The following is a 19,166-nucleotide window of genomic DNA, read 5'->3' on the forward strand; positions in this document are numbered from 1 at the left end:
TTGGTTATTTAGAGTGCACGTGCATGTGTCCAAAAATCGATGGTGCACGCTGATCTGATTGAGTAGCAATTGGTCATTAATTACTGTGCTTCCATTGAGCTTTGGGTGCACTTGGTTGGTTTCTTAAGCACTCAAGAAGGTACACCTCGTGCAACTCTTATATTCATTCCTGCTAAGCAACCTCCTACATGCACCCAAAAATGAATGGAAGCATGTTAATCAATGACCAATCCTTTATCGTTATTATAAAAGTGTGCATGCGAGATTGGGAACTTTGAGTTCAAAGGGGATGGATCCAAGATCTTGAGTGGGGTGGTAGTGGGGGGTTCATTTTGAATAAGATTTGACATTGAGAAACAATTTATGTAAATTACGCATTAAACTTGGGTAAGAATTCCTTGGAGGGGGGTCATTCATGGGAACCCTTTGTCCACCCCCTGGATTCACCAATTAGTTATTGTCATTTTTGCTTTAGTGCAATCCTGAACTTCAGAATTATTGTTTTTCAAAATATGAAAATTTTACCAATATCGTACCCACCCTCCCCCTTTAAGTTATGACCAAGATACTCTAGTAGCAGACTAGTCAGCTAGTAGCAGATGCTATGGGGTCAACAGAGGGTGAAATTGAAGTTTTGACATTATTCAAAAGATTTACAGGGATATAGTTAGAACCTAAGAAAAATTGTGCAAGAAAAAAAATTTGTTGTAGTATTCGAACTTGAACTGACGATAAGCATACCATAAACCACATCTTGTACTCAAAAATATTGTAAATGCTGAGTCATGTTATACAAGCAAACTTGCAGTAGTGTATAAACGCTTGCACAGCAATTATAAATGCCACTTCTATCCATGAATACCTTGACCTCTATTATAATTTTATAAGTTTTCCCCCTTTTTTTACGAAATTCCGCAAAGAATTCATAGAAAGAAGATCAACGAATGGTTTCCAATGGAATATGAGTAAAAAAAATGGTTATGTAAGAATTCTGCAAAGTATATCAGAGCTGGGATCAGAGAGTGATTTGCGAAACTACTTCGCAAGCCAGTCCAAAGGAAATCAACCAAAAAAATTCATGCTTTCTCTACGAAAAATAACTACTCCCCTAAGCCCCAATTTCGACAACATTTTCGTTCATAACGGCCGATCGACCGATTAGAATGAAAGCTTTGTTGAGCGAATTTTGACAAAAACTCATTTGCAAACATCGAGCGAACATCGCTTTGTTGCCGTAGCTCAAAAAAAAAACACCGTAAAATTACGTACTTACCCAGACTATTGACTTGAAAACTCCAACAATCGTAGTCTAAATATTGAATATAATAACTCCGATCTCGCTACAACTACCGTCAAATATACTTTGGTAAGCTTTTTTGGTGCATGGTACTTGATTACTTAAAATTCGGATTACAAAGAACGCCTAAAATAGCATAGAATACACAGGAAGCCCAAACAAGTAGGATATACAATGTCATCATTGCATCAAGGTCATCAAACGACGGCAAGAACGTGATTCGAGAGTGAATTTTTTCCTTTTTTCTTTTTTAAATTCGTTTTATTTTATAGATTTAATTTAATTATTTTATTTTATTTTGTTTCGTTTCGTTGATTTTATTTCACTCAATGTTATCATATATTCTTTTATGTTATTTTATTTCATGTCATTCAATTTGTTTTGTTTTAAATAAGAATTTCATTTCATTTTTACCTCTTATTTTATTTTATTTCTTATTTTATTTTATTTTATATATCTAGTCCCATTCTCCCCTATCCCCCTCGTCCACTTGTAGTCGAGGCTATTAACGTCACGCGCTGCTCGAAGGAAGGAGGAAGCGGTTAGCAAGGTGGCACAAAACAAGACAACTAGTACTGTTGTATCTCAACCTTATACGGCTTTATTTAACCTCAGCAAGACCCGAGACATGTAGTTCTACCACGACAAGAGAGTTATGGGGCTGAAAGAGTCAAAACTTTGCTTCCTTCCTTACGAGGAAGCGATAAAGCGAGGTAAAAACCTAACTCTTGCTCAGCTGGTCCATGAGGTTTCGAGATGTGGCGAAACAGCTTAGCTGATCAATGTTTTGGTTTGTTTATTTACTTGCAGTTACTGATGAAGAAACGCAGAGACTTCGTCTGGCTTTTAAACGAACCTCGGGTGTCAATGGATTAATGGGACAGCCTATGTTTATGAAAGAAGTCCTAGGAGATTGTGTACCAGCGAAAGTATCCGAGGTGATCTTTTCTCCTTCAAACGCAGTTAAAAATTGCATTACGTTTTCCATCCACGGACCGATCACCGATTTAACTCTCTTTGATTTTTATCTTTTTCTCTGCAGCAAATTTATTCAGCTTTTGGAGGAACAGCCAAAGGCATTACCTTTGTAAACTTATTATCAGGATTAGTATTGTTGACCAGAGGTACAAGAGAAGAGAAAATAAAATGTAAGATGAGTAAAAACACAACTTGAAGTCAATGAAAGTTTCCCAAGTAATGGTCAACTCTGGCTTAAAATTGTCTTGATTTCTTGTATTATAGTTATTTTCAACGTGTATTCCAGCGATGCCAATAGTGTGACAAAAGAAAGCCTTGGAAATGTAATTCTTGCAAGCGAAGGAACTGTCCCTGCTGTAGTGAGCGAATGTTTTTCTCAGGTGAGTAGAAAATCATAGATTGACATAACCTTAACTTTGCGATCGTTACAATGTTTTCCTAATTATCATTACTTCTGACAGATCAAGAAAAAGGAGAAAGTAAGCAGAATTACTATAAACTACAAATGCTAAAAAGCAAAATTAAAAAAATCCAAACTCTAAGCACTCATTATAACTCCGCTTTCACCTTTTTTGTTCGTAATTGGATTAATCGTTATCAAATATTTTCCAGTTTATTTATCCCTTACCGTAAGATCTAAACTCCCTCGTAAACCTAATCATAATAAACTTTACTCAAGATCGTGTTAGAATTGAAGTATTTATGAGTTAAATTATCTAAAAATTCCATTTTTATAGTTAATGTTAGTGATTTTATGTTCGTGTGTCGATTTGATTTCACCTGTTCAATTGTTTAGACATTTATTGATATTGTTTAGTATACTTTGTTTCCAAATAATACTCTTACGTAAATAGCGTATAGTTCATTCAAAAGTATGGCTATCAGTTTTGACAACCATTTTATTGCTTGTCTTAATAGCTAGTGGATATAAAGAGAATAATTTAAAGCTTGAATGATGTTCTCAACGAAACGGGAAAAAATAACGGAAAAAAAAAATGCAAATGTACAAAGATTTCCTCAAAATTTTTAAGTGCTTCAAAAATAAAAAAAAAAAAAAAAAAAACAATAATGGGAAATAATTGTATTGTGTATAAAGAATTTAAATTTATCATTTTTTATTTACTGGTTAAGTTATTATTATCGTTTGTCCACTATTTTTCTTCGCAAGATTGAATAAAGTCTGTATATGATATTGACACACAAATAATGTATATAATTCCACATACATATATTCAAGAATTATTGGAATTGACCCATTCAATAAATATCAATAGATACTAAAAAATAAATTAGTCCTTAAAATTCCCCCATATTTATGTTTTGATGTGTTATTTTACTAAAGAAAGAAGAACAGCTTTTTTCTTGTCCAGTTCAGTAATACATACTACAGGAAGTGATGAAAACACTCATACTTTTTGAGTGTTTTCAGTGCTGAATCTTGCATACCTTTCCCATCCATATTCCCAATCATATTCCCAGTATCATGTTTTTCATTTAACTTATCTGGTGTGGCAGAGTTCGTAAAATGTGTATGAACTTTTCTCAGGCAAATTAATCAAAACTTTAATAAAGACGTACTGTATGGTATAATATCATCATCACCAGAAGGTGCATAAGGCCATTACACTACATGTACATTTGTCAAGCAAATTATTCGTGGCTGTAATAACATAGTATATGAATTAAATCCATCTTTTACTTTTAGGTGGACAAGTTGACATTTGAGGAGTTCTCGAAGTGGATATCCAGGAATCAAGACATCTCATCCCTAACAACATGGCTGCTCGTTGTCAGTAATGGTTGTAGTGTGCAGTTGACTGACAATAGTGAGGCACCTACATTCTATCAAACCTTGGCTACTGTTACTCATTGTAAGTAATTGTGATTGTGTATGCATCTTAAGATTCTTGTTATTCTCTAATCATTGGCATCTTATTTTTCTTCAGTACATGAAGGGGACATTATAGAGTTGGAAAAGAAATATTGGAATTTGAAATCATCTTCCAAGACTGGGAAGTTTGACTTGGAGACATTTACAAAGTTGGTTTCACCTCCAATACCAAGTGTGGTCTGTCCAGGTATGGTATTGGTATGGTATTATGACAGTTTCGTTAGGTGGGTTGGGGATGTGCATTGCTAATGTTACTGCATCTCACTGCCGAGGGCCCCAGCTTCTACCCCTGGATCTGCCATCATAATGCAAGCTGCATTACTTTCTGTTTATTCCCTGTGCTTTGAGGGTTTTCTCTGGGTTCTGCTGTTAAATCCTTCCTCTACACAATATTCCAAATTGATCATGGAACAAGAGGGTCAAAGTTTAAAAAATCTAAAAAAAATTGAATATCTATAAAGCTTTCGCTGTTGTATAACAGCGTGGGACAATCACAGCAAAGCTTGGCTTAGGTGAAAGCCCAAAGATCAAATTAGAATTTAGTAGTTGATTTTTGAGGCAGGAGGAAAACCCAGGAAAATTCTACTAACATGACACCAAGACTGGAAGGACTTAAACCAGGGCCACATTGCCGAGAGGGGGCGAATTAGCAGTGGACACCACCTATACTTCCCTTGTTAGCCACTGGCTATTAAGTGCTATTGTTAAAATTAGAGGGTGATTCATTTAAATGTTTTAAATAATAATGCATATGCATAACGAGAAGATTAAAGCAAATATTTACAAGTTTTAATGCATGTTTTTTTCCAGGTCTCTTCAAGGCATTTGATGAGAATGGCGATGGTCACATAGACTTCAGAGAAATGGCATGCGGAATATCATCATGCTGTAGAGGATCGAGTAATGAACGACATCAGTGTAAGATAACGTTTACAGTTCTAAACAATTTACACTAAACTCTCTTTGAAGCAGATACCCTTGGGAGTTGTTGTCTGTAACGATGAGCATCCACAATAGAGAGTTAATTGCAGTCTTTTCTTTGTCACTATTTAAAGCACCGGGGGAATTTGCTCCTGTCCGTAATAGTGAGGTGTCCTTAATATTGGGGTTCCTGCAAGGCAAGAGTTGACTGTACGCAATAAAGCCTCTAATACATTTGAACTACTTTTTTGAAATTTTGATTTCCTTACAAGAATAGAAAGTTGATACGTGTAGGAGGTAGAGCAGGCAGGGCACTGGCAACTTTGGGGAAGCTTTGTCTTTTTTCTTAAATACAAAATAATGTTATGTAAAGATTCTTTTAGCCCACCTCTCTTTGGGTCTTTTAACTAAAAATTAAAACTGATTGTCTTCAGTCAATTATAACACTACAAAATAAAAAAACCCCCAAAATATTTCAAATTTGAGGCTTTGTAACATGGACTTGGGTTGCTACGATTTTACCCTGGATATGTCAAACCCCTATGATTATTTTAATTTGAGCCTTTTCCCTGATCTCCAGAAGGTTTGATATAACCGGACTCATGTAACTACATGTATGTTTATGTTGATCTATACTCTAGTTTGCTTCAAAGTATTTGATGCTGATGGAGATGGGCTGTTGTCCAAGGAAGAAATAACATTATTGTGTCAAACTCTACTGGAAATCAGACAGGACAGCTCTTCTGATAAGGTAATTGTTATTGTCTATAATCATTCAGTATTGCAATTTGAATTTTCAATTAAAAAAAAAAAGAAAAACACCAAAAAACATGCATACACTACAGTTGTGTTCTTGCTTTTGTTATAATTATTGAACACCATAACTGAGGATTTGAGTTGAATGAAGTCAGTGATGTTGTCCTGAGGTGTGATTTTTCCAAAAGATGTTGTTGATTTATTGCCAATTTTGTCTGATTGTAAATTGTTTTATTGCACAAACAGGATTCAAAGGTTCAGTCTTTGGAAAAAAATCCAAGTCTAATGGCAGAGGAAATTTTGTCAAATTGTGAAAAAGAGAAGGTAAGACATGCCTTGGATAATTTATCATGTGCAAATGCCTTTCATATTTGGATACGTTACTCAGTGGTCCAAAGGATGATCCCTGTGAGAATCCTCAGTCCAGAAATTTAACTAGAAAAATGTCCCTCCTTGTATCGACAGGACGGTCATATAGATCTGCAAGATTACCAGAGATGGGCCAGTGAACATAGGTTTTCTTTGTTCTTCCCAAAGCTTTTGGTCCAGGTAAGAATGTAGCTTGCTCATACACATACAGTATCTTGGTGCTGTGTCTGATGATCATTTTCATTGGATGGCCAATGATGTCATGATCTGTGATTGGCTCAATGGAAGTCATCATTTTCATACCCTAACAGTGCTGGGTACCTTTGTTGTAATCCAGGTGACTCACTTCTTGTGATGAGCGATAATTATATTAATAAAACCTCTTACATTATTTAGGTTTGTCACATTATATTGGGACTAAAACCATCATCCACTGAAATTGAACTGCAAGTTGTTAGGTAAGACTGCATGCATGTCTGTTTGCTTATTAACATTATACTGAAGTATGACCCGCAAAGTTTGATGTCTCATTTGCCGACTAGAATTTCAATGACTGTCAATCAAAAAAACAAACAAACAAACAATATCTTTAGGGAGATTTTAATAATAATGGGATTAACAGTGGATTCCACAGAGTGGCTCTTCTTCCACTGGATTCCAATTGGAATTTAGACGTTGATTTTTGCGGAGGGAGGAAAACTGGAGAACCCAGAAAACCCTTGAAGCACAGGAGAGAACCAACGAACAACTCAACTCACATACAACATCGAGCTTGTCGGGACTCAATCCCGGGTCGCATTGGTGAGAGGCGAGCGCTCTCACATTATGTCATTGCTCTCGCATCATGTCATTGCATTTTGAACTGAATTAATGATTTTAATGCTCAGCGGATTGCAATCATTCTCAAGAGTTACCAGCGTTTGCATTGCTACTCTGCCACCCGAGACAAAAATCGTGACGTGCACTTTGCAATAGACTGCCGTCAATCTAACACGTTGACGCCATTTACATGCGTGTGTGATTAAAAAGGCGCCAAAACTTCGGTTGATTGTTTACAAGTATTATGAGCCACACTCACTGGGCCTTTCCGGGCCGATCCAAGCGCATGTAATTGATGTCAACTTGTTTGCAGTCTATTGCAGAGTGCACGTCGCCATTTTTGTCTTGGGTGGCGGCGTAGCAATGCAAACGCCGGTAAATGACAGTCAGTTGATGGTATCAACAGAGGAGGTTAATTAAATGACATAAATACGACCAACGACGACCTGTGATGACATAAAAAGATGAGAATATGTGATGACATAATGTGACATTACAGAGATAAACATTGATATTGATCTTCAATATCAATTTTTTTTAAAGAGGGTGGCTTGAGAGAGAAAACCAGGCAGGACTGAAGCCAGGCACTATCTGGTATCTGATATCTATGTCTTGGTGGAGAACATGGAAAGAATATGTCAACTATCAGGTATGCAATGATATAAGTAGAGTTGTGTGTTAGTTCCCTCCTGTACTCCAGGTAGGAGCCTATGTATCAAGCAGGTGATGTGGCATATTCATTAAAATACAATGAATCGCACCCAGAACAATAGATTAGAACAACAAAAGAATGCAATAGATTTACATACAATGTCGTCAACTCTTGCTTTAAGGACACCTGATATTACAGACACCTTGCTATTATGGACAGTATTAAAATCTCTGTTTAAAAAAAATTACAAAAAAAAGACTGTAACTCTCATCATTACAGACGCTCGCTATTACAGACACCTAGCGATAATCTACCTTGATTTGCAAAGGTTCCTTTTAAAAGGGTTCTTAATGTATGTATTGTAGATCCTTCCATGCTATAAATGCACTCCTTATGTTATTAAATTCCTTTGTTTATAGCCTACAAGGAGATCTTCAACAGGGTCCATGAAACGTAATGGAATGATACCTTCTAAAGCCAACCAAGTGTCCTCTTCATCAACCTCTTCTAGTCAAGCATGGCCTGCTGACACCCTCCGTACAAAGACCATTGGTCGAAGGGAGTCCCATCCTATGTATGGTAATACTGCAGTCTCCCCAGCCAATGGAACAGCTAATGGTTACTGTATAGTGGGGAATGATGTGGTTAATAATGGGCCAGGACAGATTGATAATACGTCGTTGATTGAAACAGAAACCAGGAAGGTAAGCCATACACAGGTAGATGATGTCACAGACTCCTTTCAAAATTTGCAAAAATATAATAGTTTCTATTGGAATGTCAAGAAAAACTTTAAAACAGTGATAAGTAGCCAATTAAGGATTATTTCAGTGAAGTTTCAGTGAAAATTTGGATGATTTTTGTTCAAACCCCTGCACAGGTATTTCACGTTTCAATGATTTTATTGAAATTTTTGATGAATCCTCATACATTTCCTTATAACAGGACATAACAGAAACCAAGCTTGGGCTACCTGTGGCCCCTGTTAATTTTAAGCTCTGATATTATAACCTCAGTGTGTTGTTTTAACAGATAACAGTATTGACAGGAGAAGGTGGTAAGCTGAAGAGAACTGTACCCCTTAGTAGAGGAAGAGACTTTGAGATTCTTCCTGAACCAGTATGGAGGGCTTTACTCCAGTGGTATGGCGGTGGACCAGCCCTTCCAAGGACTGTAAGTATTCATCGTCTCCTAAGATTCCTAGGCGTGAAATTGGGTATATTTATCAAGAACGTCCCTTCATCTTTTTTCCTTCTGATAGGTTATCATTCCAACTAATGGAGACACAACACCAGAGCTTGAGCTGTTTCCCATTAGTATCAGAATATTCCGTCATGCTCCGCCCCCTACCCGTGGCGGCATCACCACCTGGACGGGAGTTGGCTTTGGACTCAGTACTTTTGGCTTCAGTTCCAACTCCATGACTGCTAGTCATGCACCTCCTAAGAAATACTTGGCTTTCCTTGCTGCATTCAGTCGCATGAATACCCTGCAACAGGTTGGAATTTAGTGTATAGAGGGGTATATTTTATATGTATTTGTGTACTCTATGGCCAGTGTGTCCGACCATATGTCAGCCAATGATCGCCCAATATTTATGATAAAGATGCATTGGGCAATAAGTTGCCATTCTTCAGTCAACCAGTCAACAGACAATGATTTTTAATGCCTTTTCAAGTCATGCTTTGGACAATGTATGGTGGGGAGGTGTTGAAGAAGTGATGGTGAAGTGTTGGGAAATTGGTTTAAATTAGAGAATTAGGTTGGGGCTAATTAGAAAATTAGAAACAGGTGGGCTAATAACAGCGATGTATTGATGGAATGGAAATAATCAAGCTTCTAATAGTAAGTCGTAATACTAATAATTGCAATAACTTTACTACAGGTCCTTGAGTACACGAGTGGAAGACTAAGGATACGGGCTGAGGACCTGAGACTTTGGATCATGGAAACTGATGTAAGATATTGTCAGACTCTGAGTGCCTTAAGGGCAGTGCATACTATTGTCCACACGCACACGTCCTTAAGCTGTTACTGTAAAAAGCACTTGCATTAGTTAATAGTTGTTTTGAAATGAATTTCAGAATTCTTTAACACTACTGGAAGATGAAGCAAAAACCCTAGAACAGCTTGGCATCTCTGATAACATGGCTTTACTACTAGAAGGTATGAGGATGATGATGATGATGATGACAACATTTGTCATAGTGATATGATAATGATAGTGGTAGTGGTGATGATAATGATGACAATATTAATCATAGTGATGATGATAGTGGTGGTGATGACGATGATGTCTTTTTGAAACATAAACAGGCTTTTTTAGTCACTTCACACAACTCAGTAACCAAGTTTGTGTCTTGTACCTTTTGTTTCATAGTTCGTAATAGAGACATGAGCTGGCCTGAAGAAATGTCATCCCTAGCAACGAGTAAAAGCCTGAGGGAGAAGTTAAACCATGGTAAGAACAGGGTCCAATAGATACCATGAATGGAATCAAAACCAGGTCATACAGAGGGGGAGGGGAAGTATACTTGAACAGGGTAGAATGGGAGCTGAAAATGGAAATGGAAAAAAATGGGAACTGAAAACATGAGAAATGAAAAATGGAAATCGGAAAAATGGGATTCGATACACTGGTACTGGAATTTAGTTACACTGTTATGCAGCTCAAGACTATAATGTGCTGATATATCACCTCACTAACAAATAAATTCAGTTCATGGTCCCATAGTGAAGGCTTTGCTGGATGGCAAGTAATCTGATCCACTTTTGATTGATCATTTTCAGATCCTACCGAGAAAGGAGCAACAGGTTTGAGTAACCTTGGCAACACATGCTTCATGAACTCCGCCCTGCAGTGTCTCAGCAACACACAGCCATTGACACAGTATTTCATTAATCGCTGTCACTACTATGAACTAAATAGGTAAAATTATACCTCGAACAAAAATAACAATATTGATTAAGCGGTCTCTGTCCATTGGAGGGATGAGAAAAACCTGTGAAGTCCACAAAACAGCTCTAACCACAAAAACTATTCCAGGAATCGAACCCTGGTCACAGTGTTGAGGCATATAACACCATTATTGGCCCTCATGATCTAACTTTTGGCATGTGTGTCGTCAGTAAAAAAGACACCATGATACTCTTCTTGCCAGTGTCATCTAACACTGCAACTGGCTGTCTTACTTGAACCCTACATGTCTAAACTCTGGATATATGTATTACTAACATACAGGGCTAATCCGTTGGGTATGAAAGGACATATTGCACGTCGTTATGGTGATCTTGTAGAGGATCTTTGGAGTGGTAGTTCTAGAAGCCTTGCACCACTAAAACTAAGGGTAAGTAACTGTATCTCTATGATCAACAGAACGTTTACATTCAGGTGTTCATAACTAATGCCACATCGACAGGGAATACAGACAATTGACTCTGGCGCTATTTTTTCCCCATGCTTGTTTGAGTTTCGTCCTAGTTTAGCATTCAGGATTTTTGTTGGTCTTTGAATAAGGGACAAAAACCTAACTTGCGACCATGATATAGTGTATTTGACATATAGGTGGTGATATCCAATGCCATGTCGACAGGGAATACAGACAATTGACTCTGGCGTCATTTCCCCCCATGCTTGTTTGAGTTTGTCCTAGCTTAGCATTCAGGATTTTTGTTGGGCTTTGAATATGGGATAGAAACCATGATATGGTGTATTTGACATATAGGTGGTGATAACCAATGCCATGTCGACAGGGAATGCAGACAATTCGCTCTTGTTTTCCCATGAGTTTCGTCCTAACTAAGCATTCGAGATGTTTGTAACTGGGTATTGAGTTTTGAGAGATTTGCTTAGGGGATCACAGGGGTTTCCTCAAGCTAGTTTATGACCTCCTAGTCATGGGACAATAAAGAATATGGTGTTATGGTGTATTTGACTTCTCTGTTTCTTTTGCAGTGGACAATTGGACGTTATGCGCCGAGATTCAATGGCTTTCAGCAACACGATTCACAGGTTAGTTCATCCGTCCGTCTCGTAAATAATTATACAAAATGGACGAGTACCCTATCGCCGCAATAAACCTTTTCAAATCGTATCATTCATTGATATTATTTTTTTCTCTGTTTTAAGGAATTCCTTTCTTTCTTGTTGGATGGACTTCATGAAGATCTCAACAGGGTCCACGACAAGCCGTACATCGAGTTAAAGGATAGCGATGGCAGGCCCGATGAAATCGTGTCTCAAGAGGTAAGCATTCCAGTAACTTTATTCGTTTGCGAAAATCAAACAGACAATCATGTTAACATTTCTGTTCGTCTTCCACAGGCCTGGGATAATCATTTCAAGCGTAACCAGTCTATTGTAGTGGATTTGTTTCAAGGCCAGGTAATGTTTAGCGATCCTTTTTTCAAAGCTTATAAGAGGGCCTTCCTCGTAGAAACTTAAACACCTAAGTAGTCTGTCTGTCTGTCCAAGTAGTCACGTGATAATCTCGACTTACCGATGTTCTTACCCCCCCCCCCCCCCCCCTTCAAGGCAAAATCCTGGCTACACTCCTGCTGATATATCATAACTAACGCACCTCCACCAGACAACTGATGATATGATTTGTTATATATTACAGTTAAAGTCTCAAGTGCGGTGTTTAGAGTGTGGATACGTCAGCTCAAGATTCGATCCATTCACATTCCTTTCTCTTCCTCTACCGATGGACAACTCCATCTACGTTGAAGTTGTTTGTAAGTTTTTCCATTTGATGCTTGAATTCCCCTAATTTCCTACACAGACGTTGTCACTTTGTCACGTCACTATTCGTTTTACCGCATACTTTTTTCTTGCGCAAGATTTTCTACAATACTCGAAAAGTATCAGGCGTCACACATTCCCCTAGCTAAGCAGACGTTATCATGGTCGTCACCTTGTCACAACGTTGCGTGACCTCGCTAAACGTCTGTGTAGGCTACCTTATGATAATCAGTATTCCGGCTATTTTTTGTTCAGTTGTACCTCTTGAGGGAGTTACTCCGACCAAGTATGGGCTTCTTTTAGACAACGATGATAAATACAAAGCTATCAAGAAAGGATTGTCAAAGTATTGCAACATCGACCCTAAGAATCTGTTACTCGTTGAAGTCTATGGCGCAACAGTCAAGGTGTGTTGGACGGGGACCGTGCATGTCGTTAAATACGAGGGTGGAAGGGAGTGAGGAAGGGAGGGTGTGGACGGAAAGGTAAACTGAGCCTTACACCAACTCTCTATATGGTTTCTCTGGGCCCCGTTATAATGTAGGGTGACAGTAGGTTAATATCTTCATATACATTGGGCTTGCCTATGAACATCTCCCACTGTTTTTCTCTTTCGTTCACCAAGATGCACTCAGTTATCTATTCTCATAAGCTTGCTATGAACTTTACAAAACCACTCCCCACAAAAAAAAGAAGACCTTAAAAAAGAGCAATGAAACCCTCAAAATTGTTGAAACGCTGGGAGCTTTATGGAATGAAAGCCCCAAAATACTCACTCCATAGGGAGAGCGGAAAAAAGGGTCTGGAGGGTCTGGCCTGCGCTAAAGAAAAGGTTTCTCCCAGTTTTCACTAATGACGCAAGGACAAATGCAAGCGCCAGCTCAAAAAACTAGAAAAGGTATAATCCTTATGCTTGCGTTGAAACTCTTGCCTCTTGTGTTATGCTTGTATTGCTAGTGAAAACGATTTATATGTTTGTTTTTTACAGAATATACCAGCCGATACGATCAAGATTCGTACAGCCATGGGAGGTTTTCTCTACGCCTACGAAATCCCTTCACGATCTACAATCGACAACGAAAATACTGATAAATCTAGAACTAAAAATACCTTTACTTCAATTCAAAATACAAACATCTCAGCTCCAGAAGAAATGAGTTCGTGTACTCAAGAGGAAATAACACCTAAACAAGAGGATTCCACAGAAAATAGTACCTCGATATCTGCAATAGAAACTAACGGTATTCAAAATGGACAAAATTCAAAATCTAATTCAAGCAATTCGCTCCATGTGGACGAAAATTGGTTCAACGAGGATGTGAAAAAGAAAAAAAGTTTGGGAATCTTGCGCAAAATTAGCCCCAAACCTAAAAAGAAAATCAGCCCCAAAGCCAATGGGTCATACAGTTTTAATATGGCAATTCGAAAATCATCATCGTCATCGTCTTCTGATTCTTCCCAGAGTTCGGTCTCAAATACTGATTCGGGAATCGTATTGAATAATGATCAATCTCCTTGTAATACTACAGCATCTGGTAATGGATCTGAGGACAACTCCAGGTTGGGTAACCCTCAGAGAACTACCGCTGGTTCGTCACCGTCTCCTGCATCGCAGTCTCGAGTGGGTTTCACTTTTAATGGGTTTGCTGTGGCAATACATCGAAAAATGGTGAGTTTGTGTCATCTAGTATCGTGTCATCCGATCTTAACGTTTAAAGACGCTGTTTTCCAAGCATAATAGGATTAAAGAGTGCGTTGGAGTTAGGAATTCCAATAACATTTTATAATCTGGGACACCCTAGCCAAATTTGAGACACCAATGTTTTGAAAGTGAAGTAAGTTTTGGGACAAAAAAATTCTGGTCTTTTCTGCGTTAATATTAGGCAGGATTTCTACCTTAATAACCTACCATATCAACTCGACCTCCAATAACGCGAACAGTTTGGTTAAATCCCTTTCTTTTGATTATGTTTTTCCTCTCCTCTTTCTCCTAAGCTAGGCTCCCCGTTTAATAGTGATGAAGTAATAAGCTTACAACTCTATTCGTTGTATTGTGTCGTTAGATAAGACTAGATGCATACTTCCTGTCCCATCAAAAGAACTACCCCAGTCTATTCGGTATTCCTGTCATCGTACCATGCACGGCGCATACAAAACAAAGTGAGCTGTACGAAGCAGTATGGACTCGAGTATCAAGATTACTAAGCGCACCTGCTCCTGGAGATAAGAACGCTAAAGATGGGTCAGTATCAGAACTCTTGTGGTTTTTGCAGCTGAGGGGTGAACGCGGCGCGCAAAGCATGAGTGGGAAACAAAATGACCGGCCTTAAGCACTTTTGGAACTTAAAAGAAGAAACAAACTTGGCGGTCAGATTGTTTTATCCTTTCCACATTTCTGCTTCTTGTAGGCACGTATTTTATATTCTAGTAAAAAGAAAACAGAAAAATACGCAAAAGTTGGTTTACAGTAGCCTGGGAACGAGGGCCGGTGGCAAAACTGCTAAACGCGCTGTGATTGGCTGAAACAAAATTTCCCTCTCAGCTGGAGTGGAATATCGTTGGCTGTCAAAACAAGTCATCATGCGATGAGTTGTAGACCGGATATTGCACCGCGCTGTTTCTTGTAATTGCTGCCGCATTCTAGCCATCAAATTCAAAACCCTTGAAAGTAAACTTCTTGTCAATGTTTTTTTTATTTCCCCCAGTTCCAGTGGTGATTACCCATTCGAACTGCGCGCAGTCCAGAAAGATGGCTTAACCTGTTCCTGGTGTCCATGGTATCGGTTCTGTAGAGGATGTTTGATCTCCTGTTCAGACCAGGAATTTGGAAACACCACCTCCTACCTGGCCATAGAATGGGACCCTACAACACTTCACCTACGATACCAGTCATCTCAAGAGAAGAGTTTTATTGAACATGAGAGTCTGGAAAAGAGCCGAAAGCTACAGACTGAACCAATAGACTTGTATGAATGTCTGACAGCATTCACTAAGGAAGAGGAGTTGGGTGAAGATGAGCTTTGGTGAGTAACAAGTCTCTTTTAGCCTTGTTTGTTTGTAAGGTTGAACCCCACTATTAGGCTACATAAAGGAAATGATTGTCAGGTGGCCGCTAACTTGTCTGACTACTGGCTATTACTACGGATCTCGTCGAACTGTGGCGACACTTCAAAGATATGTCTCGCTACCACGCCCAAAGCTGTCTATTGACACGCCTACTTTTGTCACTGTCTCGGATCTAGCACATTACCAGTAAGTTATACACTATAATACACGCACTGCTGTAACAATAGTAGGGGTTTCAGTAGACGAATTAGGGTGTGGTAACGAGATAAATTTTTCACGTGTCGCAACAGTTTGGTGAGATCCGTATTAAATAGAGCTTGGCTGCTCACAAGGCGACCATACTGAAAGTAAAACCCCGTGAAGGATCCAGGGATGGTTCTGTGGATGCCATGGAACCCCAATTTGTGAGATCTTGTGAAGCCAATCATGTTGTTTACGCCCAGTAAAATGAAAGTGGAACCCCTCTTTTGTGAAGCCAATCGTAACGGTTTTTCTGCATGGCGGCCATTTTGGAACCCTCACTTTTTGAAACACTGGATCCATCAGTGAAACCTTTTTATTTCAGCACTTGACGCTTTTTTTGGTGATTGTATATTGCAGGTACTGTAACAAGTGCAAAAAGCACAGACTTGCGGTCAAGAAGCTGGAAATCTGGAGCTTGCCTCCCATACTGGTAAGAACATACCACGTACCACGAGTTTATCATAGCTCAATGATAATCATTGCTGTACTCACTTTTGAATAACTTTTCTTTCAGGTTATTCACCTCAAACGATTCCAGTACGTCAATGGTCACTGGGTCAAATCCAACAAGATCGTCAACTACCCAAAAGTAGGGTTCGACCCTTCCGCCTTCCTGGTCAAGCGATTGGCAACCAGTCATTCGTCGCTAAGGAGTGGCGATACAACCGTTACCACGGTAACGGTCAAAAGTAGCGAAGATGACGAAAAGGTTGCTGCAGGCAGCAATCAGTCCAAAGCACAGGTAACCCAGTCAGGCTTTTGATTATTTTGTTAAGGCTCTTCGGTAACCCATTACTACTGCGCACCAGGATCTTTGACATTTTGTAAGCTGGGCAAGGTCATCATGCAGGCCTTTGAGCATTTTTTGATTTTAAACATTTTATTCACTCGGCTACTTGTGGAAAGTCCTTTCCAATATGGCTGACAGTGCTTTTGAGAATACAATAGCAAATGTATTAATATGATTTTCGTTGTTTTGCAGGTCAGCTCTACAGATACCTCAGAAACAGTCAGTATAGGTAGCAGAGGGAACTCGTCAAGCTTCAACAGTTCAAGTCAAGTGGATCTAACCCAGGCAAGCAGACACAGCTCTCGTACCTCGTCCACCTCCAGTATCGGCTCAGCCAAGGTCCATCCTAGTACGGGAATCATCTCACATCCTCTGGAGTCGTCTGGGAAGTACAGTGATGGGTCTAGTTTGAGGGATGGTCTTGAAGAACGATCAAAGAAAACTGACGAGGAGAGAGAATTAGATGAGAGTCGCAACAGAGCATCGTCCATGACCTTCAATATCCCTACGTATAAGCTATATGCAATGTCGGTACGTATTAACGATCTGATTGGTTGGACTTTCCATTGTTCTGCGGAAAACTGGTAACGAGAAGGACGCGCTCTGAATCATGGGAGTGATTTATGGGACGCCATTTCTTTCTTTCGTTTTAAAAGTTTTAAATTTTAAATCAAGTCACATTTACTATGGTTTTCGGTCTTCTTTTCAAGAGAGCTTACAAAGCTTTTCGCCACATTTAAAAATGGCGTCCTTCTAAAACGATGCCTTGGTTCAGCGCGGGTCCTACTTGCTACCAGTTTTCCGCCCAACCTCCGAAAGGCCAATATTCAACCCTCATACCTCCCCTCCAGCCCATTTCCATTCCATTTTACTAAATTTTTGATGTCATTTTTTAGTGCCATTCTGGTGTCCTAGGGGGTGGTCATTACATTTCCTATTCGATTAACCCCAATGGAAAATGGTACTGCTACAATGACAGTAGCTGCAAGGTACGTATGAGTTCGTATTAGAGACGGAAGAGAATCGTATGCAGTGATTTAGTGAGAACCGAGACGACAGAAGTAATGCAGAGAATGATGCTATCCCAAGTGCCTTTGCATGCTTCGATTTACGTTAGAGCCTTTTTAAATGTGCGTTATCGTACGAACAAATTTCTTTTTTTCTATCTCAGGAATGCGAAGCGACCAAAATGCAGAGAGACTCACCCTACATGTTATTTTACGAACAAGAAAACCTTAATACCGAAAAATTCTTGCCGAAATTTAAAGACCCAACGCCGGAGACGGCAAGCGATGACGAAGAATTCGAAAACGATGTGAAGCGAATGTGTTCAATACAATAAATACACGCGAATACATATTATGGTATAGCCACAGGTAGCCCACACGGACTACAGTTGGAAATTACCAGAAGAATTAAAAGAAGAATACAAAATCAATAAGGAATTGCTGGATATAATTTAATGTTACCATGACAGCTAGAATCACAACACGGCGGTAGCAATACAGAATTCAATGGAATGTAAATACTAATTATTTACACGCATCAGAGTGAAATCACCCAAACTGGTTGTAATATTATTCTAACCTTCAATTTTGCCAAAAAATTCCACATCATGTAACATTAATTCAAAATACGGTTTTTTATCAAAGGTGTCATTAAACTTACCACGGTGGATTCAATTTCTATTGTTCGTATTTTAGAGAAGCTTATTTCATGGCGGTGTTTCACTAGGTAGCTTGTCTCGCAATCGTTGCAAGAAGTAGTATTATGAGACTTGGGTTCTACTTTTCGCAACGATTTCAAGACAATTGCCAAGTGTAACACCCCTTTTGCAACTTCGCAAGGATTTGTAGACAGCTAATAAAAATACATTGCGAGTATACTGCAGTCGAATGTGTGGCACAAGTTGCATGAACACCCCTCTCGGTGCAACTGCAATGCACTCTTTTTCGCGCAACAAACTGCCAACACTATTACCTGTGTGCTGCATGGGTTGCAATAACTAGAAATTCAATTGAGATGCGTGTAAAAAGAACTATGTACTGTGACTAATCACATTCATATCCTAACGTCCTTATGCCCGTCATCACGAAGTCTTACCAACAGGAATATCCAGTTTGTCAGAAAAAGTGACAAAGCGCTGACTTCCGGGTCCAAAACGAAACAGTTCTTTTAAGTCGGATACAATTGCTTGGTCAATTGTAGCTAACGTAACCCCTGCTACAATATGTTCAGAACGGAGTCTACCTCAAGTGAATAGTTGAATGGTGAAATATTTCTTCATTTGGGTGTTGCGTCGTTTAGTTATGAAGGTTCCAAATATGTTACTGGCTGTCATGACGTCACCCCAGGCTTCATTAAATATATCAAAAATAGAGGATATTACATGGGCGCGCGGAGATACGAAATTTATCTTCGAGTGTTGAAAAGATCTCTCACAAGTGAGCGCAGCGAACGAGTGAGAGATTTTCAACACGAGAAGATAAATTTCGTATCTCCAAGCGCCCATGTAATATTCTGTTTATTATATAATTATCAATGAAAGTATGTTGTGGCTTTTTCAGGCAATTCTTTCCGTGTATTTTTGAATAGCCATCGCAATGGTGTTATTTTCACGTGTGAAGATATCAATTTTTC

At 38.9% G+C, this 19,166-nt stretch overlaps 1 protein-coding gene across 1 annotated transcript; it reads left to right on the forward strand.

The window, feature by feature from the left end:
• Positions 1 to 1,819: 1,819 nt before the first annotated feature.
• Positions 1,820 to 18,208, forward strand: LOC116306316 (ubiquitin carboxyl-terminal hydrolase 32). The gene is made up of 33 exons (XM_031716350.2): positions 1,820 to 2,010; positions 2,108 to 2,235; positions 2,340 to 2,445; positions 2,540 to 2,655; positions 3,981 to 4,146; positions 4,222 to 4,353; positions 4,977 to 5,084; positions 5,729 to 5,838; positions 6,090 to 6,167; positions 6,309 to 6,392; positions 6,609 to 6,670; positions 7,575 to 7,680; positions 8,103 to 8,387; positions 8,716 to 8,856; positions 8,945 to 9,181; positions 9,569 to 9,640; positions 9,768 to 9,849; positions 10,064 to 10,144; positions 10,474 to 10,612; positions 10,925 to 11,030; positions 11,639 to 11,695; positions 11,813 to 11,929; positions 12,008 to 12,067; positions 12,306 to 12,420; positions 12,683 to 12,834; positions 13,416 to 14,096; positions 14,491 to 14,669; positions 15,133 to 15,450; positions 16,094 to 16,166; positions 16,251 to 16,478; positions 16,719 to 17,057; positions 17,423 to 17,515; positions 17,698 to 18,208. The coding sequence occupies exons 1-33, from the start codon at positions 1,953 to 1,955 to the stop codon at positions 17,866 to 17,868; spliced, it is 4,980 nt and encodes a 1,659-aa protein (XP_031572210.2). The 5' UTR covers positions 1,820 to 1,952; the 3' UTR covers positions 17,869 to 18,208.
• The last annotated feature ends 958 nt before the right edge of the window (positions 18,209 to 19,166 follow it).

Source organism: Actinia tenebrosa, unplaced genomic scaffold (assembly GCF_029948245.1).
Source record: "Actinia tenebrosa isolate PJP-AT-01 unplaced genomic scaffold, QUT_ActTen_1.0 PGA_scaffold1__47_contigs__length_23844297, whole genome shotgun sequence".
NCBI classification, from domain to species: Eukaryota; Metazoa; Cnidaria; class Anthozoa; order Actiniaria; family Actiniidae; genus Actinia; species Actinia tenebrosa.

Coding starts and splice junctions, on each gene's coding strand:
- LOC116306316 (XM_031716350.2), top strand. CDS start 1,953: ATGGGGCTGAAAGAGTCAAAACTTTGCTTCCTTCCTTACGAGGAAGCG. Junction 5,085..5,728: donor GAGTAATGAACGACATCAGT/GTAAGATAACGT, acceptor TCTATACTCTAG/TTTGCTTCAAAGTATTTGAT. Junction 12,421..12,682: donor CATCTACGTTGAAGTTGTTT/GTAAGTTTTTCC, acceptor TTTTTTGTTCAG/TTGTACCTCTTGAGGGAGTT.